The 27,659-nt window shown below is 40.3% G+C and overlaps 1 protein-coding gene across 1 annotated transcript in view; it reads left to right on the forward strand.

Annotated features, from left to right (window-relative positions):
• The first annotated feature begins 4,917 nt into the window (after window positions 1–4,917).
• The window catches only part of skila (SKI-like proto-oncogene a), a 29,620-nt gene continuing 6,878 nt past the window's right edge, over window positions 4,918–27,659 (forward strand). The window contains exons 1-5 of the mRNA XM_084120767.1: window positions 4,918–5,002; window positions 6,689–7,970; window positions 24,488–24,580; window positions 26,290–26,375; window positions 27,289–27,434. Of these exons, the coding sequence (XP_083976893.1) occupies window positions 6,855–7,970; window positions 24,488–24,580; window positions 26,290–26,375; window positions 27,289–27,434 (1,441 nt within the window). The 5' untranslated portion in view covers window positions 4,918–5,002; window positions 6,689–6,854. The remainder of the gene's footprint in view (window positions 5,003–6,688; window positions 7,971–24,487; window positions 24,581–26,289; window positions 26,376–27,288; window positions 27,435–27,659) is intronic.

A 27,659-nucleotide genomic window follows, 5' to 3' on the forward strand; every position in this document is an offset into this window, starting at 1 on the left:
TACTCTGTGACATTGTCTCAGTGTCCTCTTTCTCGGGAGAGCAGGGTACACGATTCCCTGTGGAAGAAAGCAGAGTTGCCCTCTAGATGTATGACCGTGTTTGATTAGTGGTGATACACTGGAAAAAAAACTGTAGGATTTCCTTTAAAAATGTTTTCAGTTACACTATATTAGGTGTCTTTAACTACTGTACTTACATCAGAAAATAGTAATTGTTAGGTTCAATGTACTTATTGTGTTCAAAACACTTTAGCTGCTATTGAGGTGGGATATGGGAATGGTTAGGGACAGGTTTGGTGGTATAGGTTTAAGGCTGGGTTAACAGTGTAATTAAAGTGTAATTACATGCAGGTATTTTTTTTTTTAAATATAAGTCCAATGTAAAAAAAAAAAAAAAAAGTATGTACACAATAAGTGCATTGTATCAAATGATTATTTTAAATGTAGGACATAGTAGTTAAAGACACCTGATATAAAATGGGAACCAATTTTCATTTAGAAATTGCTAGTACATTTCACAAAACTGCAAGTATTACTTTTTTTTTTTTTTACTACTTTCAAAAATATTTTTTTACAGTGTGATTATGAGATTTTTAGCTTTCATTGCACGCTTTGCATTGTATTGCATATTCCATGCGTGATTCCATTTCTGTTAAAAGCACCAACTCTGCTCCTTAAAATTCTTTGTATTTACACAAAATACATCTGCCATTCTGAATCTGTTTTTAGGGAGGGGGCCAGGTGCGTTTCCTTTGTGTTTAAACAACAAGCCGAAACACCTTTTCAGAGCAGGTAGCACGAGTCTGCCTCACTTGTAACAGTACTGCTATAGTGATAAGCGTTTGTTTGTCTTGCTGTCTGATGATGCATTTCTATATAGATTTTCTCTGAAGCTACGTCCTCAGGGGGGTGCTTAGGACTTAGTCCCATAGTCTGTAATGAAGACAGCTGTCTGACTAACTGTGTGGCCCGTCAGCGCTTAATCCATTTTCCTGGCATTCTTTATCCTTCATTCTCCTGCACGCAAACAGCATTATGTCAAGCTTTAAATGAACTATCAGCTATTGGAGAGTAATTACCCATATTAAGTTTAAATTACTCCTCACAATACCGGGATGATGTTATTACCCTCTGGAAAAAAAATCAATGCGCTAGTGTTTGGAGTTCAGGCACAGCACACTGTGTGTGTGGGCGCACCTGCTTTCATAATACATCTGCTGACCTTGCTATCTGCAGCGAATGGTGAAAACGCCACTGAAATGGGCCTTGATCACTGGCGCATCAAACCGTACGCAGGCTGGGGACATTGATCTCATAAAATGTTTATTTTATACCCAACCAGCAAATCATGTTCAAATTTAAAAGTGTGTTTGTTGAAAAACATTTGAAATAAAACGTTATTATTTAAAGGGGTGGTATAATGCCCTTTTCACAAGATGTAAAATAAGTCTTTGATGTCCCCAGAGTGTGTAGGCTATGTGAAATTTTAGCTCAAAATACCCCACAGATAATTTTATATAGCCTAGCATGTTAAAATTGTCCATTTTTGACGGTGAGCAAAAACGCACCGTTTTGTGTCTGTTCCTTTAAATGCAAATGAGCTGCTGCTCCTGGCACAGAGGGCGGAGCTTCAACAGCTTACACTCACACAGACATGCACTGAAAATTTCATTTTTTTTAGCCTTTTATGTTCAAACCGGATTCAGACAAAGATGGAGAGACTCAAAAAGAAGTGACAACATGTAGAATGCAACAGGACGTTTCTGAATGGTTTGGTGATGAATTTATGTAGCTTATGTGTAGTTATCTTCTAGTCATTGATTAGCATATTCTGTCATGATAATCTATAAATCGTCTTCCGGGGGCGGGGTTTATGTAAATTTTAGGGTTGGTGATGTCACTAACCTGGGAGAAATGTTGTGTAGTCCCTACCGGCTGTTTGTTGTAGTCCTTAAAAAGCGATTTCTTTAAAATCAAATATCTCCCTTTGCTTTGAACTTTGAGCATTGTAACTTTGCAGATGTTGTTTATGCTCAAACAGTAATATTACACACTAACTAAAGTTAAGAAAGTGAAATCATAATCAACCACCCCTTTAAACACCAATGTGACAAACAGCTTTTAAAGAGCGTTATGTACATATAATAATGATAAAATAATTTGAAGGTTCTTGATGAGGTATTGTTGGCATTGCTAAAATTTCATGTCAGTTACCTAAATTAATATAATTATAAGAAAAGGTTACACTAAAAACTACTGCTAAACCTTTGGTGTTTTGCATACTATTCTGGCAAATGCAAAAAAAAAAAAAAAACACTTTAAGATTGTTAGATTTTCTAATGCAGGTGTCAATGTAACCCCTTGCTCTTTTGTGTGAGTATTCAGTCTAAACAAAAACACACCTCTAAGCACATCAAAACTATTCAAATCTTCACAACCTTGCCTGAACATGACCTGGGTCAGTGTGGCGGAGAAGCCTTTAAAAGTGTTAATGCAGCTGGTGTTTGTGAATGCGCTTCTGAATTCGGGCCCTCATAGCTCTGCCTATCTCATTTAACATTTAAATGACACCTAACAAATGGCTCACACAGAGATGGATAGCGAAGCAAAGGTGATCCCAGCACCCCATTATGGGTTCATTGAAAAAAAAGAAGCCCACTGGATAGTGGAAGCCCCGTGGACCAAGCAAACTGCTGGATTGGCTCCAGGCCATTACTCAGCCACAGAAAATGTTCTAGTGCTATTACTTAATGTCCTTGGCAAAAGTCTCCACAACATTTGTACTAGCGTTTCAGTTACTCAAACTAATGTCCATAAACATGTCTGGCTGGTTTATAATTAGGTCAGTTCAAACATTATATCCGACAATGATAAAGATGAAAAATATCTTGACGTATAACCTTCCCTCCACAGTATAATTTCATTTTAAGTGCTCTAGAGGTCAGGGTTATTATCGTTAACAAAAAAAATAAAAATAAAAACTACAGTAAAAAACTAAACTATTAAAAGATTTATGTTAAAGCTGGAATAAAATAAAATATAAATATTATATGAAAAACTTGAAATGTTGCCTTGGCAACTATAACTAAAATAAGTTTACGTAAACTTACAAAATACATAAAAACTACAACTGAACTATAACTGAAACTAAAATGAATAAATAAAACATAAATAGTAATATTACAAAAATAATAAAAATGACAAAAGCACATACAAATAAATAAATAAAATTAAAATTAAAACTGAAAAAAAAAAAAAAACAAGAACTAAAAAAAACCCCCGATAATTATACATAACTAATAATTAAATAACTACAGACTAACTATTACAGTACGTTTTACTTTGCCAATTCATTGCTTAGGCGTATACAAAAAAGTGTGATCGAAGGAATTTCATTCATAGAGAACATTTCAGATGAGTCATTATTTGTGAAACATTTACAGACATCTGCTCATAGCCTTTCAACATAAATCATGATCATAGCATAGGGAAGTGGCTGTAATGACATTTAAATTTCCATTTTCTTTCTGTCACCAAAGTGATTCAAATGCAGCATGCAGTTACCCCATTATATATATATATAGCTAGAACGTCCCTAGATCCTGCTGACAATAAAACTCCCTTATTTCGAAACCTGGTTTAAAAAAAAATTCCATTAATTTGTCACATAACACAAATGACCATATGCCATAGACAAACTTTGAACATGTAGCATATACTTTTATACCCAGAGCTGGGAATGGGATTACTTACAAATTATAGTGGGTTAGCCTACTTGTTCCAAATTACATGACAAAAATTGTTAATGTAATCTAGATTACTCATTTTAGGTAATGTATTCTGATTACTTTTTGATTACTTTTTAGATTATATTTAACTTAACTTGTTTATCACATTGGTTTGAATAGGATAATATTGTCCCATATTGAAATTAAAATACAAAGAGAAAGACAATATATTCCATTCTTTGTTATCAACAACATGAAGTGCATTAAATATTACATTACATCAGGGTTTCCCAGATTGAGGTTTGTGATGGAACTGCAGAGATTCATGAAAAGCTATAAAGTAATTAAATCATAAAAATTTAAATAAATAATCAAAATAATACATTTACTATATATTTACTAAAAAAAAATATTTGTTTAACTGTCATGTGACAATTAACCGACTTCAGAGAACTGTGAACTTAATTAGCCTATTATTATTGACTTAATTTTATTATTGACCTCATTTATTAAATTAAAATCTAAGGGTTTACTTCAAAAAGCCTATAGGACAAAGAAGTTCAGCTGACAAAAACGTTAGGGAATCCCTGCATTGCATAATAGCCTTTAGCGATGTGAATTTGTATGTTTGAAAGACAAAAGTCTCCAGAGACATTAATACATGGATAAATGGCTCATTGAGTAATAATTCAAATAATAATGAATGTGTTTGTCAGGAGTTGATTATGTTAAGAAAACACTTCTTAAAAGTGAAATGATTTCTGTACTAAATCCAGTAAACAAATGCTGTGTGGCTCTCAGTTTTCAGTGAGAAGCTCATGATGACTATATACAGACTATAGGCTAGTCTGTGTGTGCAATTTCACAAACCTGGAAGAACTTCTGAACGTATAAGCAGTAGACCTTTATAGAAAAGATCATTTAAAATACAACAAACACGTAGAATCTATGAATTATGAATAATTTCCTGCTGTTGTGGGAATAACATGTAGGCTAATCATCAATAGAAAAGTAAATGTAGTCAGTTACTACCCAGCAGCACTGCTTATAGCCTACCTAAAAATCTTGCAAGTCTGAACTTCACAAGACATTGAGGGAGAGCGGCAGACAGACAGACACGCCCGCGCGACATCCGTTCTGCTAGTGCGCGCTCTCGCTCGCTGTGACGCTCGAGCGTCTGAAGGGTTTCAGTCTGTGCGCGTGTTGTTGACGGTCAGACAGACTAGAGGGAGAGAGAGAGAGAGAGACAGCGGACCCGGAGCGATCATCCTGAGGCAAGTCCCTTTGAAAGCCGACAACGGGCTCACCTATATACTTTGTTAATGTATTAAATGGTCCAGAAGATTCTCTACATGTTTTGTATGGTTTTCAATGGTTATGTGATGTTTATTTCGGGCTCGGAACGGGATTTGTAGCGTTAGCTCTGTTAGCGGGTGCTAAAGGGTTTAAATGTTCTAGCCGCACTGCTAACGCTGTATGAGCGAACAAGCTATTTTTTTCTTCTTCTGATGTTAAACCGGTTCAAGTGCTGTTACTGAGAGATGGTAATTTGGTTAAATTTAACGTGTGAATTTGTGCGATGTGTATTTTGATGTGCCATTTAAAAGGGACGTATATTCAGTGCTCAACATGCTCATATTCACATTTAAGAGACGCATCGTCGTGCTGAAAATGTCTTTGATTTAAATCCTCAACCTGATCAACATTATATATAGTATGTTTATTATTTAAAAAAAGAAACGCATTTGGGGCGATAGCTATAACGTTTTCTGGGAGGTCAGGTGTCAGTCTCAATGGCTTGGATTTACTGCCGTATAAAGTCATATAGCAGTACTGGGTTTAAAATCCGAACTTTGGATGTCGTTTTGACATATTTGGTATTTATTATATATATGGTCAGTTTTTCTGTAGTCATGTTGAGGGTCTCCCGGTCGCGGGGTTGGTGAATGTCACACCGCGGGCGTTCAGCGCAGCTGTGCCCGGAGAAGGAGAGGGGAGAGGCGGATAGAGTCGAGGACAGAGCCGCGGTGTCCTTGCGGGAGTGAAAAGAGTGACACTTTCGTTCAGGGTTAAAAATAGACCGCTTTTTATCAGTGTTTCAGATTTTTTTTTATTTTTCGAGGAAACGAAACGACGTCTGCGGTCAGGGTCAATCCATCCGAGCTATCACTAGATCTGGTAAAGCAAAACCAGGCGAAAATTATGTTTTATTTTGAGGAACTTGTATTTTTGCGCCGTGTTAAATTTGGACGCATGTCTGCGTCATTTTATGTTCATGAAACAAGGCGCATGTTGTGAATACGGAATTGAACCATTTTTTTCGTTCTGGTTTTAAGCCGAAACCTCTCTGACACGCGCTGAATTTGGGGTTGCGATCTCTCGTTTTGCCTTCATATTCATGCTCGGAAATTCCGTTTCCGTCAATGTCAGTCGGGCTTTTGCTTTTGCTTCTGCGATCAAAATATTCAGTCAGTTTTTCCTCTATATTGATGTGTGTGATTTGATCTTTTCACATGTGGTGGTGTGCAGTTATTACATCTAGATAAGCCTATTTCAAGCCTGCTATGGTTGGACAGGACTAAATGGCTGCTCACTGGTAGTTACGGTTGCTGTTGGTTATCTCTGTGTTAATCTGACGTTATTAGTGCATTGACTCATTTAACGCATTGACGGATTCGACATGTTGTCAGTAGAGAAAAACAGCCCACTAAAACCCCGAGAAACTAGCCTTAGATCGATCAGTCTCAAATTAGATTATCATGATGAGGTGAAAATGTTTCTGTCGTCTAGTTCAGCAATGTGCCGAACACCAAAACTGTTCTGGATGCTTTTTATTGCCCTGATAGCATATTCCTTTTAATGCGCATTTGTGTGGCGTCACACTGGTTTCGGTTTTTTAAAGCCATTTGGTGCTATAATTAGATATTCACAAGTCTTTATTCTTTTTGTTTCATTCACAGGAAGCACATCAAACCATTAATTCTGTCACAATCATGCGTGTAGCTGGACGTAAAAGGATTTGCAACCTTTAACACAGCGAGAAAAGAAGGACCAACTCAAAGGTGTCGTGTTTGAAGAACAGCCAAATATTCTCACTCAAGCAAGACCGATAATCTGTGTTTGGACATGGCCAGCCCTCAGACGAGCCTGAAAACCCCATTCAAAGACCTGACGTCATTCAAAGGCAACATGAAGCGGCTGTACAGGGAGCGACTGGAGGATGCACCCATTAAAAAGCGTGTAATGGCAGAGATGCACTTGAAACGCCGCAGCCTGGAGAGCGTCTCCAAACCCCCGAAGGTCAAGAAGGAGCGTGAAGACCATGCCAGCTCGGAAATGGACATTGAGGAAAGAGAATTCCACATCGTCGGGGCTTCCAAGGCTTTAGATCTTAGTGCTGGCCTCAAGCACACTCTGGCACAGTTCACGCTGAGCAGCCAGAGCTCCCTGGGAGGTCCTGCTGCCTTCTCAGCAAAATCGTCTCATGAGTGCGCCTCTCCTGCTGGCATGGCTCCCCTACCGTCTCCCCCAGTCCTTGGAGGCGGCCCGCTCTTGGTTCCCTGTGACAGCTCCACTGAGCTCACTCATTCTCTTCTCGAAGGAGAGTCCATCTCCTGCTTTGTTGTAGGGGGTGAAAAGCGTCTTTGTCTGCCCCAGGTACTCAATTCGGTGCTGCGAGACTTCTCTCTGCAACAGATCAACGCTGTCTGTGACGAACTTTATGTTTACTGTTCCCGATGCGACGCCGAGCAACTCCACATCCTTAAGGTGTTGGGCATCCTGCCTTTCAACGCACCTTCCTGCGGCCTGATCACCCTAACTGATGCCCAACGGCTCTGCAACGCCCTGCTCCGCCCGGGTGCCACCCTCTCGGCCGACCCCAACAGCAAACTGCCGGGCCAAGGCCTGCTGAAGGAGAGCGGGGCCAGTTTCCAGGTGGAACACCAGTGTCTGGGCAAGTGCCAAGGTCTGTTTGTGCCCCAGTTCTATGTCCAGCCGGACGCTCCTTGCATTCAGTGCATGGAATGCCAGCTGCTGTTTTCCCCACAGAACTTTGTAATGCACTCGCACAAGTCCCCCGACAAGAGGACCTGCCACTGGGGTTTCGATTCGGCCAAGTGGCCTTGCTACCTACAGCTGGGCCGCAAGCATGAGGGCACGCCGGAGGAGCCCCAACTCAAACAGCTGCTGGATGAGATGAAGGAGAAGTTTCACTACCAGCTAAAAAGGCCTCTGGACAAAGTAAGTGTCTTTTGTCTTTTCTTCCATGTTTGCTGGTTCACTAAGGTCAAGTTTTGCTTCAGGTTCACAAGTGGATTTGCACGTGTTTGACCAGATGGTAATGTGTGATAGTCTGCAGAGGAGAGACTGTTTGCTATTGTCTGGGCAAGGCTGTAGTTGTTTTGATAAACTAGTGTTGACCCAGTTTTATGAGGTGGCACAGGGCAGGTGACGCTCGGTGGGGACGTATGGCAGGAGGGAGGGAATTCCAGTTGGTCTGGCTGAACAGGAAGTACATTATCTACCTCCCAGGTCAGAAGAGGGTCATCTTTGGGTGGCGGATGGGTATAGCACAACCTTAAATTTTGCATTCATATAATATATATAAGGTGTTTTTACCTTAAATGTGAATGGTTTCCTGTCTCAGGTTTTAATTGTATTCATTAAAAAAAAAAGAATTCTAAAATGAATTTAATTTAAATAAATTTAAAAATAATTACAATTCGAAATGCAACATTAACAAATTTCATTTTGACAAAGTTTTTAAATTTATGTTTGTTTTTTCAATTTTAGTTTCCATTATATCATTATTAGTTTTTTCAGATGTTTCTGTTTCAATTTAGTTTAGTGCTGTCAAAGTAATGCACTAACTGGTGTCGTGAAAATCTTTAACTGTTAAATTTCTCAGCAGAGTCTAGAATGATTGCTGTCTAGTGGCAGTAATATTTTTTTTATTTTGGGCACAGGCATTTTTACCTTGAATGTGCAAGGCTTCTGGTGTGAGCTGCTTCCAGTTATTTTAGCTGTACTGTGTGAGAGTTTATTATACAGACTCTGCAAACTGGAACTTTAAAATTATTTTCATTATTAATATCGTAATCTTAAACCAATTGGTTTGTAGGTCAGGTAATTTTACTGTTTAATGTAGGCTACTTTGTTATTCTTTTAATTATATAGTAATTTCAGCTAATGAATCGGAAGTCTCGCACATTCACAGGAAATAGCTTACTTCCACATCAAAAATAAGGTGGACAAAGTTGTATTTGTGACATCTGTAAAAATGTGCCTGTTAAATGGGGAAAATGGGAGTGATGTTGTTGCATTGGGAAATGCCCGCATTGCATGATTGCATAATTTAAAGCCAGAACACTAGAGATTCTTCCACTTTCATGATGCAACCGTTGAAACAAAACTCAGCAAAGTGCACTAGAATCTATAGAAAAGTCAGCGGGGAAAAAAAAGAAAAAAGGTCTGGATTGTTTCACTCCCATTGACCAGCCATGTCTCATGACCCCCTTGACCAAGGACGCAAGCCAGAGCTTTTTTTGTTGTTAGTGCTCATGTTAGACAAAGACTGACCCCCTGGTTACTATCAGAGGTTTTTTCAAATGCAAGTGGCAGCTGTTAATGGTTTAACAGTTCGGTAATGTTCCAGTAGACACAATTATTTTTAGTTTAACGCTGATGTGAGCAAATGATTGTTCTGTCTAAGAGAGGAAGAACAGCCCCGGTTTCTCCTGTGTGCTTATGCAAGTGTGCCGGAAATACCGTCTGGTGTCTCGTCGTCTAGCACCCAAACCGCATTCCTCCTTCCGCCCCCAACCCCCCCCGCCCCCACCACACACTTCATATACCAAAACAGACCTTGAGTCTGTCAGTCATACAGTCACATCTGCTACACAGACTGACCTCATCCTGACACACAAACAGCCAGTTACACTGTAACACTCAACTCACTTATGCTTAACGCACACTAATGAAATTGATTCACACACAAACGCTAAACTCCCCCAGGGATCGTCTCTGCTCCGCTCGGCTGAGGGTGAGATATCAAACTCCCAGAAATGCGAGTGAGTCAGTGACACCTTCTCTTTTCATGGCGAGCCGTTAACTGCCGAGCTCCCGACACGTCGCTGTCTGGCAGCGTCTTGCACCTGCCCTGACACTTTGCCTGATCCTTCTGTTTTTTCTTCTGTGAATTCTTTTTTTTCTTAAATTTCCTGTTTCTCGATTAGTTTTATTTTAAGTCTTAAGGATCTTTCAAGGGTTATTTTTAAATGATTTTAAAAAGTATTTTAAAACTGTTTGATGCCATAGCCTCTATAAATGATGGTGTTGTTGATTTATATTGTTTTAAGAAACTATTATACAAAAGTAAATAATTGGCACAATTTTTCTCACTTGTTTTCAATGGACCCCCTTGCAGCCCCCCAAGGGTCCCGTACCCCAGTTTGGAAACCCCTGCTCAAATCTGGTTTACACTCAGTGATCTTACCCCCACTCTCAAAGTGTTCATCTATAAGTAACAGTGTTATTTTATGATTATTTATAGTATTTATTTATTAATATTTTGAATCTGCATTTATTTTTATATTTTCAGTTTTCATTAATTAAATTTTTAGCTTTTGTTATGTTAAAAAAGAAGGATTTTTAGGTTTTTGCATCTAATATTTATATTTTATATTATTTCAGCTTTATTCCCATTACTGAAAACGTTTTGTAATAGTTTTAGTTAACATTTACAACACTGATTAGGATTAAAGGTGCTCTAAGCGATTTTGGCTGACGTCACTTCTTGTTGACGTTCGAAGTATTGTCAAACAAAACGGAGGCTAGCTCGACCCTCCCATATCAAAATTCAAGAGAATATACTTCTAACTTTAGTCGTTGTCTAGGACATCTCTCCTCTAGCTAACTTCTTCATGCTTCTCTCTACTCCACTCCCCACACCCCCCTTTATGTGCATGCGCACTAACCCCCCAACCCCCACCCCCAATTGCCTGGAACACTGTTTGTTATGTCTCGTGGTCCAGGCTGGCCCAGTTTGTTTTTGTTGCTGTTTGTGGAGCCTGGGCTGTCTACAGAGACTGCGTTTTTTTTTACAGTGTGTTCAGGGGACAGGCAGCTAGCGGATAGTGAGGAGATGTTTGCTATATGTGAAAAAACATGTTTCAGCCTAAAAAACGTGTGACATCGCTTAGAGCACCTTTAAAACGGTGTCAAGAAAACAGGTGCTTACAGTTTTGTGTTAAACAGCTTTTGAAGGGACTGTAAACAGACATATGTGCGTGCGTCAAAGGTCATTACTCAAACGTTGAGCTTACATGAGTTGTGCCAGTAAAGAGAAACAACACATGCGCACTCATCTGCTTGTGTCAAAATCAAGAAATAACTGTTAATTGTGTGTGTGTGTGTGTGTACGGGAAGCAGGGCAGACAGGCTCATCGGTTTACTGGGTGAAATGTTCACTCTAAACATCTGTGATGCTGGAGTGCCAGAACAAGTGACTCAGAGTTTCCACAGGTGGCTGTGTAGATGTTGGTGACAATCAGACCCTCACCGGCGCCAGACTTCTGCACACGGCACTTTAGCTAGTTCAGAACCAGCCCTCTTCCCCTTCATCAAGGACAGTGCCATTTTTCCCCTGCCAAAATAAACAATTAAAATACACATATTAATAATAATAAAATTAATCAAATAATAAATAAACATCATAAATAAAATTTAACAAACAAGTAAAATGTATATAAATATATACATATTTACGAATAAATAGTTTAATTTATTTTATTTTCAATTTAGTTTCCACTCTATCAATTACTCTATATATCATTGTTGGTTTTTCAAGTTGATTTAGTTTTTAGTCTGAATATTTTAGTGCAGTCAAAGTAATACACTGAGGCTTGGTTTCACAGACAGGGCTTAGATTAAGCCAAACATACCGCGTCATCTTTAAAGAACGATCAACTTTTACGTAAGCCAGGTTTCCATTGCAGTTTTGCAAAAATTTTGCAAAAAAAACCACCTCATGGGAACGTAAAAGCTTTTTTGCGATAAATGGCAGTTTTTTCTAAATTGACGTCTTTCCATTGGGTGTATTTTCAATACTAAAGATGAAAAACCGCACTCTCAGGTTCTATTTTCATACATTTATTATTACTATGTCCTCACAAACGCGTTTCGGCCTAAGCCATCATCAGTGCACACTGATGATGGCTTAGGCCGAAACGCGTTTGTGAGGACATAGTAATAATAAATGTATGAAAATAGAACCTGAGAGTGCGGTTTTTCATCTTTACTTTTGATAAACGTTTTTTATTACTCGCACCCATAAACTATTTTGCGAGTTGAGCGCGCCTGCTCTTAAATGTATTTTCAATACGCAATTTCAATTTGCGTAATACGAAGGGTAATGGAAACGCGGCTAGTGTAGTGGCCTAATAGTTAGCAGCATGTTGCGTCACCAACACGCTTTTGCTGCTCATGTTGGCGACACAAGTTTGAGACATTTAGGCCTGTGACATTACCTGATCTGTTTCTCCCCATCATTTCCTATTTCATTTTGTTTACCTAATTATGCCATTTTGGTCTGTGTTTGTTTGTATGATTGTATGTCAGTGATAGACAGGCCGCTGTGATGGTTTGAGGTTTGGTGTGTACTTTGTAGACGTGTCTGGCAGACAGATGGAGTCCTGTCGATCTCCCACTGAGGCCAAAACAGCGGCTGCGGTGCAGACACTAGACAGCTGCCTCTCTCTCTCTCTCTCTCTCTCTCTCTCTCTCTCTCTCTCTCTCTCTCTCTCTCTCTCTCTCTCTCGTTGTCTTTCTCTTTCGTTCTCTCTCTCTCTCTCTCTCTCTCTCTCTCTCTCTCTCTCTCTCTCTCTCTCTCTCTCTCTCTCGTTGTCTTTCTCTTTCGTTCACTCTCTCTCTCTCTCTCTCTCTCTCGTTGTCTTTCTCTTTCGTTCACTCTCTCTCTCTCTCTCTCTCTCTCTCTCTCTCTCTCTCTCGTTGTCTTTCTCTTTCGTTCACTCTCTTTTTGTCTTTCTGTCTTCCTTTTTGTAATTGTGAAATCAGTGACTTCATGCACCACAGGCAAGGATGCCAATTCTCCACCATTGTGCTCTCCTATTTCCACTTTCTGTTTTTCTTTCCTCTCTTTTAAAATCTACGAGAGAAAAGCTGTCATTTTCCTGTCTGAATATGTTTTCTGCTCTCATCTTTCACCTCGACCACATACCTCGTTTGTGACGTACCTTCCTTGTCAGACTTCTCTCTCTCTTTTTCCTCTCTGTCAGCCGCAGTCCTTCTTTTTGCTTTGCTGTTTCCATTTCGTCATGTGTCTATCATTTATACAACAAATTTGATTTGATAGGCTATTTGTTTTTTTAAAGCCTTAGAATCTTTAACTATTTGATTAACTCAGGCGGTCAACTTGTGTGTTGATTGGTGACACGCAACTGTTGATCCTGCTTTGGCTTAGTTTGCAGATTTGGCTAATTTTGGAGGAAAATTTTAACCCTCATGTGAAACTCCTGATCGCACAGATTCCTATTGCAATGACTAGATTTCGCTCATGAAATTTTGCCAAGAAATGGTACATGTGATTGCACCTTTAGGCTGATATTATGGAGGGCTTGACTGTGGATGGTTCTGTCTTATATTTTCTGCCTGTCATTTTCAGCAATCTGCAGAACACGATATTGTACCTCGGGAACTTTATCTTCATGTGGCCTGTGTTCGGTGAGAGATTGAAGGGTAATGAAAGGTTAGAGGTGGGAGAGGCTCAGGTCAGATTTTGTCTGTTTGATCGAGGATGTTGAGCTCAGGGTTTGCTCCAGTGTAAATATCAGAGACTCCAGTGGATGCAACTCGGCCCCTCAAAATAAGCAGCTGAATGACCTAATCAGTCTGTGTTTACATAAGGGGAGCGGAGGCCAGTGAGTGTGTGTTTATGGGAGTGAGGGAGAGAGTGATTGAGGAGGACTATTGATCTGGCTGAAGTGGATGAATTCAGTAGACGCTAACTGTGTGTGTAGGAGAGAGACAGAGACAAGTTAAAGAAAAGTGAGACTGATTTGCAACCAGGTGTTCTAACCAGGTCTAGTGTTTCTGTCTTGAATACAAATGACAAAATCTTTGCTAATCAGAACTTATTTGATGTTTGAATAACATATGGCTATGTGAAGCAGGATTTTGGACCAATGAGATTTCACTGTAGGAGGGGCTTCACTGCATGAGGCAGCAGAAATGTAATATTCTGGTCAGGACACAGTGTCAGACTAGTTGTGTAAAGAGTAGTCTGTTCGCACGCCCACGTACACGAATGCCAAAACGCTAGTGCATACAAATGTGTACACTAATGAATATGAAGAGACTTGCTGACAAATGCATATTTACTTAAATGGATGAACATAGAGAATGGACAGGTGTGCACATCCATTGCCCCCAAGCAGCTATATACCTGATGAGAGATGGGTAGAAAAAGGAATGAATAATATTGTGGGAAATGGGAGAAAGAGATCAGGTTCAGCTCAGGACATGCTGGCAGTGGCTGGCTTCAGCAACCTTTACCCTTTACTTTTGCTCTACTCTTGGTGAAGCGTTCATTTCTCAATATCACCACAGTGCTTCGAAGCTGTCCATGTGCTCAGGCGCTCACACACTCCAAGCACCGTTCATTTATTTCCAACTGTTTGTCCTCATGCACAAACAAATCACTAACTAACCCTAAAGCCCCCCAAAAAAGCACACACACTGTGATTTGGCAATCTGTCCTATTTATATAAAGCCCAGAGTTCCTGTTGGCCGTTAAGACAACATACTCCTCCCTGTTGGCTCAACATTCGGATGCTGTGGGCAGATTGGGGGCCCTGCTCTTTGTGCTCAAGCTGGGAATATTGTTGTACCGGTCTTTCGCCAAGTCCCTGGAGATGAGCCAGCAGCCAGAACAGCCCCAGGACGGACTGCAGACCACGGCTAACCCAAATTTGTCAAGACATGCTTGACTATTCAGCCAGGTGGTTCAACTGCCATGTTGAGCATTAGTTAGAGAAATCTCATGTGTGCAAAAGACAAGAGCTATGCTATCATATATTAATATGATAGTATTTTGTGTCATATTAGCACTTATGGCAGCATTACATGTATTTTTCATTGATAGGGCATGGGGATGAGTTCAGAGCAAAAAATTATTGAAGATGGTTGATAAAGCAAGAAAAATGTTGATTATACTTTATGCTTTTGGCAGACATTTTTATCCAAAATGACTTGCATTTAATGCAAGGTATACTTTTTTATCATGCATTGGTATTGCTAGCACCATTCTCTATTGTTTGAGCTACAGATATGCATTTAATATAATATTATAATTACCAGAATGACTTTACAGGTAAAGACACAAATATGCTGTTCACAAAAGCAACAGCGTTCCGGCTTTTTACTGTTAAGAGACACACATCTGCTCCAAAATACTGGTAAATTCTGTGATGTCGGTCATTGGAAGTGATCTTTAAACGCCGCACTGGTGTCTTCATCCGCCCGCATGAGGAGAAGCGCTTTAGTTTTTTAGTTTAGTAACGAGTTTTTGCTCTTAAAAACACTAGACGCGCATAATGGTATCACAACGCTGATGAATGGAAAAGAAGACTGGGTCTCGAGTGCGACGTGGCGCATCAGGCGATCAGACATGGCGCAACGGTCAAAGATGATCATCTTGCACATATTTAAATAGAAAAACTATTAAAAAGCTTACTGTAAACAGTGCTGAGTAATCGCGTCATCTCCATTAGAACTTTATGATTTGCCCAAAGCAGACTTCTTGCGTCAGCACGTTCTGACTTCGTACGCGCAAATACTGGTAATCTTCATGCCGCGTTCACATAGAGCAATAACTTCCCTTTTGATTTCTGAAAAGATCCTGTTCACACATGATCTCTACTGGTATATTACCAGTAAAGACTGTATGTGTGAAAAAGGCTAATGTCCCCTTGAAACATTAAACATCTTAACATCTTCGCAAATATTTCAACATCTCTTGACATCTGCATGTTCTTAAGACTATTGATTTAAATAATTTGTTCCATTTTATTCTTACTGACTGCCAGAGACATTTATAGATATAATGTGTAATATGATATTTTCTCCCTGTCTTTTCTGCTTCCTGTCTAACTGCTATAGATAGCTTTATCTGATGATATTCTTCTACCCCCTCTTTGAAAAACCAGTGCAGTGTTAGTCTTCATGTAACAGGGACATAATAGGAGTCCGTCGTCCTAACTGGGACACAAGCGGAGTCAGTGTCCCTCTGCCCCAGATAAAACCATCTGACTGTGCTGGCTAGTGATTCATCTTAATGTCCTCTTGTAAAACACAGAGAATGTTGTGATTATGTGCTCACACTGTGGTCGGACCCTCTTTTGATGTAATGCAATGCAGAGGCCACGGTTATCTCGCTTCATCAGGAAAGCTGCCAAAAATGGGTCACGAAGATGCTTCCTGCAGTTATCCTGTGCTTGTGAGGCACTTTTTTTAGTGTGAAACTGCTGTTTTCGACCCCCGGTTCACCACAATCTCATTAGACTGCATATTTTCCTCCCATTACTGCAGTGCTCTTGTTTCCTAACGCCAAGCTCATCCCAAAGGAAGATGTGTCATTCTGCAGACAGCTCCAAAGACACACTCACAACACCACTGGGTTGTGATTAATGCACTGGCACGCTACATACAGCTACCTGTTCTGTAAATCTCTCTCTTTTGAATCTCCTCCCACTTGAGACTGTATTTGCCAAACCATCAGAAAATGCGATTTGAGGGGCAGGATGCCGTAGGAGAACATTCCCCTCCCCTCTCATCTCATCTCTTCCCTCCTCTCCCTGCGGAGGCTCTAAACGTAGACTCGCTCTTCTCTCCTGGCTGTATGAGGACAGTCTGTTCCAAGCTTGCATCAAGCTGGGGGATTCCTCAACCTGAACAACAGCACCAGCCTTGCACGTTCATGTCTCACTGGAGCGCAGCACACATTTGACTCGCTGTTACAGGCAAAACAAAGGACGAGATGTCATTGCTTTGATTGACTGTCCATCTGTCCAGTAATTACTGATCTCTAATACAAGACATCCTCTCTATTGATCTCTCCTAGAAAGCAGTCCCACATGTCTGACATACATCAGTCCCCATTTATGTCTTGTCTCAGCGTGTATCAGCTCTTTAATGTGATGGCAGACTTTCTATTAATTGAATAGTCATGATTTTTTTTTATTTTTATTCTACTGTCATGAAGCATCAGTTTGAAGAGAATGTTTAGTGGAAGAAAGATTTAAAAAATAAGTAATAAGGTTAATAGTTGTTTTAATGTGCTTACATTGATTCTTACGCTACAATAGTGTATTATTTGAACTTTAAAGCGGTTTAAATCAATTTTACGGTTGTTTTAGGTGTTAGGCTACATTGTCATGGCAAAGAAGTCAAGCATCTCTATCATCCCCTTAAAGTGATAGTTCACCCAAAAAATGTAATTCTATAATTAATCACTCACCCTCATGTCGTTCAAAGCCTGTAAGACTTTCGTTCATCTTTGGAACACAAATGAAGATCTTTTTGATGAAATCTGAGAGCTAAAAATAAGGAAAGCATTCAATTAATCGAAAGTGGCAAATTTTCTATTCCAAAAAAATGCTGTTCTTTTGAAAAAATATTAAGCAGCGCAACTCTTTTCAACACTGATAATAATAAGAAATGTTTCTTGAGCAGCAAATCAGCATATTAGAATAATTTCTGAAGGATCATGTGATCCTTTCGGTTTTACTGTATTTTTGATCAGATAAAGCAGCCTTAGAGCATAAGAGCTTATGCCAGTGAGCATAAGAGAAATCTTTCAAAAACAAAAAAATCCTGTCGACTCATTTGAATGGTAGTGTTGTTTTGTGGCTTTTAACCCACGTGTGTGCCTTGAGGTTAACCTATAAAGGTAATGTATGATGGAAATATTTTGCATTGCAAAGAGTGTTTGGGGGTGTCAGCTGTGCCAATTTGTCTGTAAGGGCATATGTTTGTTTATTTTGTCTAAAAATGACGCCTGACACCCTGCGTGTGAAGTTGTCCTGTTCTCCTCTCCTTTATCTTCTGATATGTATTGAGTTTGATTGATGATTGATAGTGTGTGAGGGATTATGTACTCTGGTAACGGTGTGGATGTGTGCTGACAGCTTCCTCTTGTTGGGGATGGGAAGGACACTGCTCTTCTCTCTCTCTCTTTTTTTTTCAACTCCTTTTCTCTATGCAAAGCCAGTCACTGTGGCCCCTAACAGGCTATGCCATGCAAAATGCATGAGCCGCCTTGTGTAGAGTGAAATTGTGTGTGCGTGTGTGCTGTCTGCAGCTTAAATTCTGCGTATGAGACTCAGCTCTCTGTGGGTGGGCAGTTGCTCGTTCTCTCTCTCCCTCGCTCTGTCTCTCTTTCACTGTCGGTCTGTCTTTCTCTCTCTCTGGGGCGGTTGAAGATGGCAGAAGTGAAATGCACTGCCAGTTTTGTGTGTCAAGCTGCCATGTTGGTGAATCTCCTGTGCCATGCACACGGTTTAATGACATGCACCTATAGAGACCGGCTCTCTCTCTGCCTCTCACACATCTAACATTATGTTTGTGTAGGCTGGATGCTTTGATTTATATTTCAGATATCAGACATATTTTTCCATAACCAACTGGTTGAGTAGTGTCTTACAGAAAAATATCAACAAATAATAGGCTTAATAACTAGAATTAGCCTTGATTCGTGCATTATTCTTGCCTGGTCTGATATGTTGGGACTTTGTTGGATGTTTGTTTATGTTTTTGAAAGAAGTCTCTTATAGTCACAAAGGCTGATCAAAAATAGTAAAAACAGTAATATTGTGAAATATTACACTTTAAAATAGAATTGCAATTTCTAAATACAATTTTCTATTTGAATATATTTTAAAAATGTAATTTATTCCTGTGGTGGCGAAGCTGAATTTTCAACTGTCATTACTCTAGTCTTCAGTGTCTAATATGTTCTAATATCCTGATTTGCTGCTCAAGAAAGGTTTCTTATCATTAATTTTGTCTTTACGCTCACTTTTGATCAATTTGATGTATTCTTGCTGAATAATTAATTAATTTCTTAAAAAAAAAAAAAATCTTTCTGACCCCAAACTCTTTAACAATAATGTAGTATTATGAATTCACGGGGTCCTTTAGACCCCACAATTAGACACACACAGTTTGTCTGAAAAGGTTTTTTAGTATGCTAGTGCTTTAACACTTTATAACAGCCTGCTAAAACTAAACAAAAAAATTCAAGAAGTTGGGTTTCAAAATTAATTTTTAAAGGTGTCAGCCATCTTGGCCAGTATCAGTCATGCACTTCAGTACATTTTTCATTGGTGTTGGTACAAAAACTGCAGAGCCTAGCTGGTCAAAATTGATCCACGGTGGCCATAACCTCCTTCATAATATGGCGCTGAGGTTCCAGATGTTTGTTTTGTCCTGTCCTCTTTTGTTTTTGCCCTTTTGACCAAAGCTCTCACAGACTGTGTGTGTGTCCTGCCGAGAGAGGAAGGTCACATTCTGCCCCTCTTGCATCCTACAGAGAGCAGCGTGGGCCGTTTCCAACGTCAGAGTGTGATGACTCTGGTTGAGCCCTGACAGCAGCTTCTGAAATGAGCTGTAGGGTGCCACAGCCCAAAGAACACACTCCTCAGAGACTCATCTCCATCGAGACTGCGTCTGCCAATGTTTTTGTGCGTGTGCGAGTAAGTGTGGGTGCGTGTTAGCCTAGCGTAGCCGCGCCATGGGAGGCTTATGTGGTTACTGCTTTTCACCGGTGCACACTTGAGAGTACTCGTTTCTAACACGCATGCATACAGATCTCCCATTCATAGGCCTATTTAAAGCTGCCTGTGTGTGTAGGAAAGGGAACAGGCAGAGCTCTGTTTGAATCAGTGAAATCTGAGAGCAGGAGAGGGGAGAGACCATTGCTCTGTGTGACCATTCCTCCGATCCGTGATCACCGGCACAGTGTGTTAGTTTTACGTATGCTAGTATGCGAGTGGATAACTCGGTCACCCGTGTGTGTGTGTGGCTCTTATCAGGTCGTATGTTGTAGATTAAACAGTGGATGTGTGTAGACGGGAAGGGCAGACAGACAGGCAGACTGTGCACTATTGATGACCACGTCTAGACGGAATGTTCGTCTCCCTCCCTCTTCTCTTAAAAAATTTGCCCTAGGCTGCCAGCCAAATCCTCTCAGGAATGAGCACGTCTGAGCCTGTGTGTTTGATCCCTGTGAGAGTGTGTTTTGATATTTAGAGGCACGTTGTTTGCTCGGGTTTTTGCGCAAGTGTTTTGGTTTGATTATGAATGTTTGAGTGTGTTTTCGTACGACGTGGATTTTACTACTCCAGTGTGTGAGTATAGGCGTCATAAGTAATGTCAGGAATGCATGTTTACTTTTATATATGTGCAAAACCATACTGGCATGAGCACTTCCAGGTCAGCTTTCACTACCGAATTCACTCCTAAAAGATTTAGGTGACAACCAAATTTACATTAAATCCACATAATGTTGCTGTATTTATTCTGGAGTGATTCTGTCTGTTCTATACACACATTGGGCCTTAATCAAGAATTTTTGTTAATTGTATTCTTGCGCAAGTTGTTACATTTGATTTAAGTAGGGCAATTCACATTTGAATGAATGTATATTTAATTTTATCTGCTTGTGTTTCAGGAAAAAGACACACGGAATGATCATTTTGGGGATTTTTATCACATTTAAGTGTCCAACATACTCATATATTCACACGTTTCGTTGATGATTGATGCTATGTAATATTTTACATTCTTGTTAAAGAAAAACAGGGAAATTGTCACTGTTTTAGATCTCTCTTTAGTTCCGCCTCTCTTCCTCCGTTTTATCTCCTTATAGCCCGCATCAAGTTGGCCTACATTTGTCCACTGTCCAGCCCACATGGAAGAGATACCTCATCAGAATAGCACAACGAGTCCCACAATGCAATGCACGAGGCTTTTCCAGTGTGACGAATGAAATGGAAGTAATATCCGCAGTGATTTCTGTGACTCATTATTTGATGTGACATTTTTACATGCACTTGGATTACAAATGCTAAACAAACATTTACTTCTGAGATGACAGCTGGACTCCACTTGCTGACTTAAAGGGATAGCCCCAAAATAAAAATTCTGTCATCATTTACTCAGATTTTGTTGCAGGTATCATCTAAATCCAGGTATGGCAAGCAGTTTTTAAGATTTCAGGATCTCCCCATTTAAATAGATGGGACTTGGTCTTTGATGACCAACATAGCTGCCCGGAGGTGTTGCAAAATTGGCTGCTTAGTGGACATACTTTTCTTGAAAGGGACTTTGATAGTATGCAACAAACAACATGCTAGTCCTCCATTCTGAACACAGCCATTGTTTATAGATTGTAAATGATTTGCGTACTTTTCTTAAGTCAACTTGCCCTATATTTGGTCACCGTGCACCCGGCTCGCACATGTCCTCACTCCTTTTTTTCCCCTGTAGTGCTAATGATGTGTGAATAGGAGACCTATGGAGGGGGTACAGTGAGGGGCCCCAGCAGCTCTCTGTGTGTTTGTGACTGAAAACTGCACGTATGCGCTGCTTTTTTCGCTTTATACATTCCCTCTGCCAGAGCTGCAACAGATGGACACACAATCACCCTCGTGTGCCGCCTTTCACACGGATTGTGCTAAACTGTGTGTGTGTGTGAGGTGCTTATAAATGAAAAAGCCACTCATGCTCAGTGTCACTCACAGTTTCACAAATTAAATGCTTATACACACATGTACACATAAAAACAGGACAGATATGCATAAAATGGCATTCCTAGGGCACACGCTCGCTCTCTGAAAGGTCATCGCGTATTATGACTGTGTGAGGTTAGCCTAGATAAGATTCATCATCGGCCCGTGCGGCTTGTAATACTATGCTGTAATTCCCCACTTGCAGCGTAGCTGATAAAACGTGCGGGAACTGCAAAGACATTGCGTGTGTTTTTGACTTTTTCTCGTCAACCTCTGTCGATACGTTGTTTTTTCGTAGCTGTTTTCGTCAGGGGATCTCCATTGTTGGTAATAGTGATGTGGTCAGGCTTGTACATGTTACAGTCTTCATTGTCAGAGCCAAAGTAGAATTCGTGTTTGTGTGTCAGTGACCTCATTATGCCCATTTCGAGGGAAAACACTTGAATTTGATGAGGGTTTAAAGTGTTCTGTTAGATCTAGCAGGTTGTTTTGGTGCTCAGGTTAGCGAGCTGACGTGGGCGTACAGGAGATCGGGGGCCAAAAGGAAACAACGCAGACCCTAGTACTGAAGAACGAAGGGTGTGTGCGTACGAACATGCATTTTCTGATGGGTTAGGAGCAGCGGTGGTACGTTTCAAATGAGCGAGCTGCAGGAATGCTAACTCCCACCGTTGTGAGCTGTCTTCCTCTCTCACACACACTTTTGCAGAGTTTTGCAAATCACATATGCTTGTGACAAACAAGCTTTGCATCCTCTGGGTGTTTGTGTGTTGTTGTTCTGATTGCATGTCGAGACGTGAGGGATTTGTGTTAGTTACATTTGTCAACGATGCACAAGTAAATAGTGTTACAGAATATGATTGTGTGTGTGTGTGTGTGTGTGAGACTTTAACACACTAATTAAAAAGAGATTAGAGATGGCTGAGGTGTTGCGTCCCTGGAAGAGAGCGCGGAGAGAAACTCATAACAACCTGATCCGCAGGATTTGGGATCTTGAGTGACTCAAACGAGAAATAACCGTTTGAGAAAAACTGTCATTTACAAACTGTGTACATTTACAATGGCCTTCTCAGCAGACGCTTTCTTAACACATTGTTTATATTTCACGTCATTTATATATAGTGGATTTATGTCATGTATCTCATTTTTTGCATCTTGAGAGCATGAGACACCTTTTCCCGTGTAATTTTCTTGTGTCCTTGAGGGGAACAGAGCAATAACTCTCTCAGTAAACAGCGCCCACAGCTTTCGAACAACTATCACAATCACTGCTCGCACCATGTGCTGCAGGCCAGCTAGATAAATCCTCGTTTTTGTGTTCGTTTTGCTGTAAGGTCTTGCGTCAAGGCTGCACTGCATCTAGCATGTGATACAGCAGATTGGAAGCTCTAATATAAAGCAGTGTGTGCTGTGTCTCTATGGCGGTTCAAAATAGCGTACCACTTGTGCTGGTTCTGCAGTGTAGAAAGTAGATACTCTGCATAATATGCTAATTTTCGTGCGCAGAATCCTCACATGACCTAATATAAAATGTACTGTGTCGTACTGTGTCCCCAATGCCATGCACTTGATTTGACCTGCTATTTTCAGTATGATGAATGAATTAAAAGTAATATCCTATTATCTTTTTCTATGACTGATTATTTATTATTTGACTGTCAAGACATTTTTGCACAATTGTGGATTACAAATGCAAAATGTCTATATTTATTTTCTTCTTTATCTCCACTTGATGAATATTAATTATATATATTATATACAGATTAATTAACCAAGTAAAAACTCAAAATATGAAAAAGGACACTAAGACCCTACAGTATTTTCATTTTCACATATTGAAAGGACGTGGAACTTCTAGTCTTACATCTGTACTATCTGTTTGAATATTTTTTATGTTGTTGTTGCAATAAAAAAGGGGAAAGTATAGTATGTACTATTTTCATACAGTATATACTGTGCTGTATGCTAGTACTCTATTCCAAACATAGCATATTGAACCAGGTTTAATCATTAGAATTGCATACTTGGCTCTTGAGAGATGAGAACCCACAACGTTAACTGAAAACGTGAAGGAGACCGAGTGGGGACTGTGTGATTGCGTGTGTCACGGGTGAGGAGGGAGTGTTGGCTGGGCCTTGAAGTGCGGAGAGATGGGCCGGTAGACATAGTGTGTGCGTGCTTGTCAAGGTTAGACAGGCTCACCACTGCAGTGTGCTCATTGTTTCTGCCCCCCTCGGCAGCTGCCCACCCCTCCCTCATGCTGCAGTCCTCTTCCCTCAAGAAAAAACAGCCCTATCTCCTACACGCACATTTTTTTTGCGTTTAGCGCCGATGTGTGGGGTTGCCATGTCACCCCACCACCGTACAGCTGCTTTATGTTGTGCGACGACATCGCCATTCATTATTCAGCCTACAGGAAACAGGAGATCCCATAGTTCCCATAGTCTGCAGGAAGTTGTAATTTACTCCAGATAAAACATGTTTCTTCCCCCTCTGGCACCCACCCAACCACTACTGTTAGTGTCTCTGTGATGGAGGGACAAGGATGTGCGTTACACTCTCTGGTTTGCTCTGCCAAATAGAGGATGTTACGGATTATAAACATTAGAAACGCACATATTAATCTTCTGAAGAGAACTGTTGTTATGTCAGATGAGCGTGAGGTCTCTTCCCTTCTGTGTCAGCTATATTAGTCTCTGTCTGTGTCTGATAACCATCAGCACTGAGCTTGCCCCTGATTCGTGCTGTGTGACTCGCACACGCACACATATGCACAAGCCCTGCAGCACGTTTGTTGAATACGTTTAGCAGAGGAGGTGACGGACAGATTGAGTGTGGTGATTTGTGCACAAGCTCTCTGATATCAGATGTATTACTTGTCTGAACGATAATTTTAAACACTCTTGTGAATAAGGTTGTGCTCATGAAGCATGTGTTTGTGTTTTCTCGCAGAAGGTGGTGGATGATGACAGTCACGGGAGGAAGTCCAGTCCTGCACTCTGCCCACCTAACAGCAAGCTGTCTGATAACGTCCTGGAGAAAAAGGTACTGTCTATGTTACTGCATCGCTTTACACCAAAGTTCCTTTAATGCAAGGCTACTCGCTGGCATCTTGGCAACGCTCCTGGGCAACTATTTTCTATTTTCTCATGTTTTCTTGAATAGAGACCGTCTCAAATCTCCAACTCTGCTTAGTATGAAAGAACAGTTAAATCACTAATACGTAATAATCTGACAAAATGATTTTATAAATTTAGCTTCTTTAGCTGAAATAAACTGTATTTGTACACAACTAAACAGCCTCCTTATATCTCCAAATGAATTCTTCTTCAAGTGGTCCGTATCCTCCTTGCCTCTGTTTACACGCAGTTACAGAACGGCCTCCCCATTCATCCACACACACCCTCTTCATCATAGAGTCACAGGCTCTCACTATCTTGCTCACTCATACTCATTACAGGCCTCAAAACCGACCTCACCCTTCCTACCCACCCCTAGACAACTCCCTCATTCACACCCCTTCCTCTCGTTCTGTCTTTGACTCACTCAGTCATTAATTTCATTCAGAAATATCTAACTGTACACTTCACACACCAGAGACCCAACAGTCATCCTTCCTCTTTTCATTTCGGGTGTTCTAATCACAAGTGGGCAGGGCCAGGCGTAAACAGGCTCCAAACTGTTTCATGCAAACCATTTTTAGAGGAGGGTCTTGTTTATTATTAACATGCACTAACTTTTGAAAGTTCAGGATTGGTAAGTTATTTTTAAAGGTTTTTAAAGAAGTCTCTAATGCTTACCAAGGCTGCATTTATTTAAGTAAAAACGGTAATATTGTGAAATCTTATTACAATTAAAAGAACTGCTTTCTATTTGAATTAAATGTAATTTATTCCTGTGATGGCAAAGCTGAATTTTCAGCATCATTACTCCAGTTTTCAGTGTCACATGATCCTTTAGAAATCATTCTAATATGCTGATTTGCTGCTTAATAAACAATAAACCCTTTTTTTTAAGAATCTTTGATTAATTAAAAGTTTAAAAGAACCGCAATTATTTGAGGTAAATGTCTCTACTGTCACTTTTAATCAGTTGAATGCATCCTTGCTGAATAAAAGTATTCATTTCTTTCATTAAAAAAGTTCAAAACAGATAATGCTAAATACAAGTGTACATGAAGTCCAAAAGATTTTCCACCTTTGACAGCTTTGTGCTAGTAGTGTAAATATATCCTTTCAAAATCCCTTAACATGAGAAACATCTGAGACACATTTTCAAAACAAGGTGTAAACAGAGCCTCACTTTCCCCCAGTACAGTTTACCAAGCATTTACATCAAGTCAGAAACCCACCCGGGCTGATTCACTAAATGCTGTCTTTCTCTTATCCTCTTCATTAATGTCTGTCAACCTCTGCTCTGTGGCCACTGATGGATGAGCTCCTCTCATGCATGCATGATATTACAGCAAGATGTTTGTACTGCTCTCTTTGTTTGCTCTGCTTCAGGCATCCTCACTGCCCTCACCAAGTTTCCCTCTGTGTGTTTGTACATTTTTGTGTAATTATTGCGGTTCGGCTGCTCTTGCGCAAATTCTCTTGATAATCTGTGTGTAATGAGACCTTAAAGAACTTCTGTATTATTCAGGCAAAAATGTGTAGACACGTATTTTAATGCAGCTCAAACAGTCATTTCATATTCAAACGGCCTTAAAGTGCTTCATTAATATTGATATGTGCTTGTTTTTGTGTGTACAGGGCAACTCACAGTCTTCACTGGTTTTCAGTCGACTCTTTCCCGATATCAAAGAGGAACCAGGACACTGCCCCATCGTCCACCCGAGGTATGGCCTTTTTCCCCCAGCATTCCCTTTTGACCTGGGCCTTGTTTCAGGATTTCAATAGGAAGATGCAAGTGCATATGATAAAATGGGTAAAATTCCATAGATATACACTGAATCATATACACTGAATCTAGGGATGAGAATATCATAGAAAGTTCTTTTGATTTTGGCCTGTACGAAACACCCCTAGCAACCTCATAACAAATCACTGGCAACCAACAACAATGCCCTAACAATTGTGTTGGCATTAAGATGGCATGTGATGGCATTTTCACCACCCATCTTTTCAGACAATGTAAAAATGTATTTAAAATGTATATTTGCAAACCTCACTGAAGAATAAGACACTTGACCTGAAGGCTTGGAGTCAGTTGACAAGAAAAAAAGTCATTGCATTGCTACCCTGGAAATCCAGAGTTCTCGCGAGAGCACAATTTGAATTTGCTGAGCGAGTTACTCTGGCATTGAGTAATGAGCTGCACCAATCACATCGGTGTATCTGATATAGGCGGGCCAGAGGCGAGCTAAACAGATGACGACAGCGCAGTCACAAACAGTGATTGGTCGTAGTGTCATCCAATTGCGTGCAGTGAGATTTTCAAATGCACGCTTGGTACCGCCCCTCGAGTTGGGCGATTTTCATTACTCAATGCCAGACCCTAATCTTTCGGATTTGGGTCTGGATTTCCAGGCTATTGCATTGTCACACTTCAGCTAGACCCTTTTTTTTTTTTTAAATGCTAATTTATTTCCAGTCTGATCTAATTATTGCGATTTAGCTCTGTAGTGCATCATTACCTGCTCAGCTGTACGTGTGAATGGCTTTCTGAGAGCAACAATTCTCCTGTTATTGCTGGAGTTTTCAGTTTCAGTGTTGAATGTGCACTAATCTGAGGGTTTGTTATGTTTGCAGTTACTACCTGTACACGTACGATAAGATGGTGGCCCCTAACGTGTCCCTGCGGAAGGAGGCAGAGGTGAGCCATGAGGTTCTGGGGGCCCTGCTTAAACAGCACTACAGCAGGAGAGCACTCACCCACGACAGCCAGCCCACCACAGGTCAGTACACGCAACACTATTTAGTTATCCTAGTAAATGAATTAATCTACATGCATGCACAAAATGTACAAGAATGATGAGGTGAGATGTTTATAGACATGTATGTGTTTGACTGACTCAAAAGGTGAGGAGCTGCTGAAAGTGTCTTGCTAATGATTAGTACAGCTCACATTTTGTTGCCAGTGAAGAGAGAGAATGAAAAGAGGCCGCTGGCTGTCCCTGCGA

The sequence above is a fragment of the Abramis brama genome (assembly GCF_963993115.1).
Source record: "Abramis brama genome assembly, chromosome: 7".
Lineage (NCBI taxonomy): Eukaryota > Metazoa > Chordata > Actinopteri > Cypriniformes > Leuciscidae > Abramis > Abramis brama.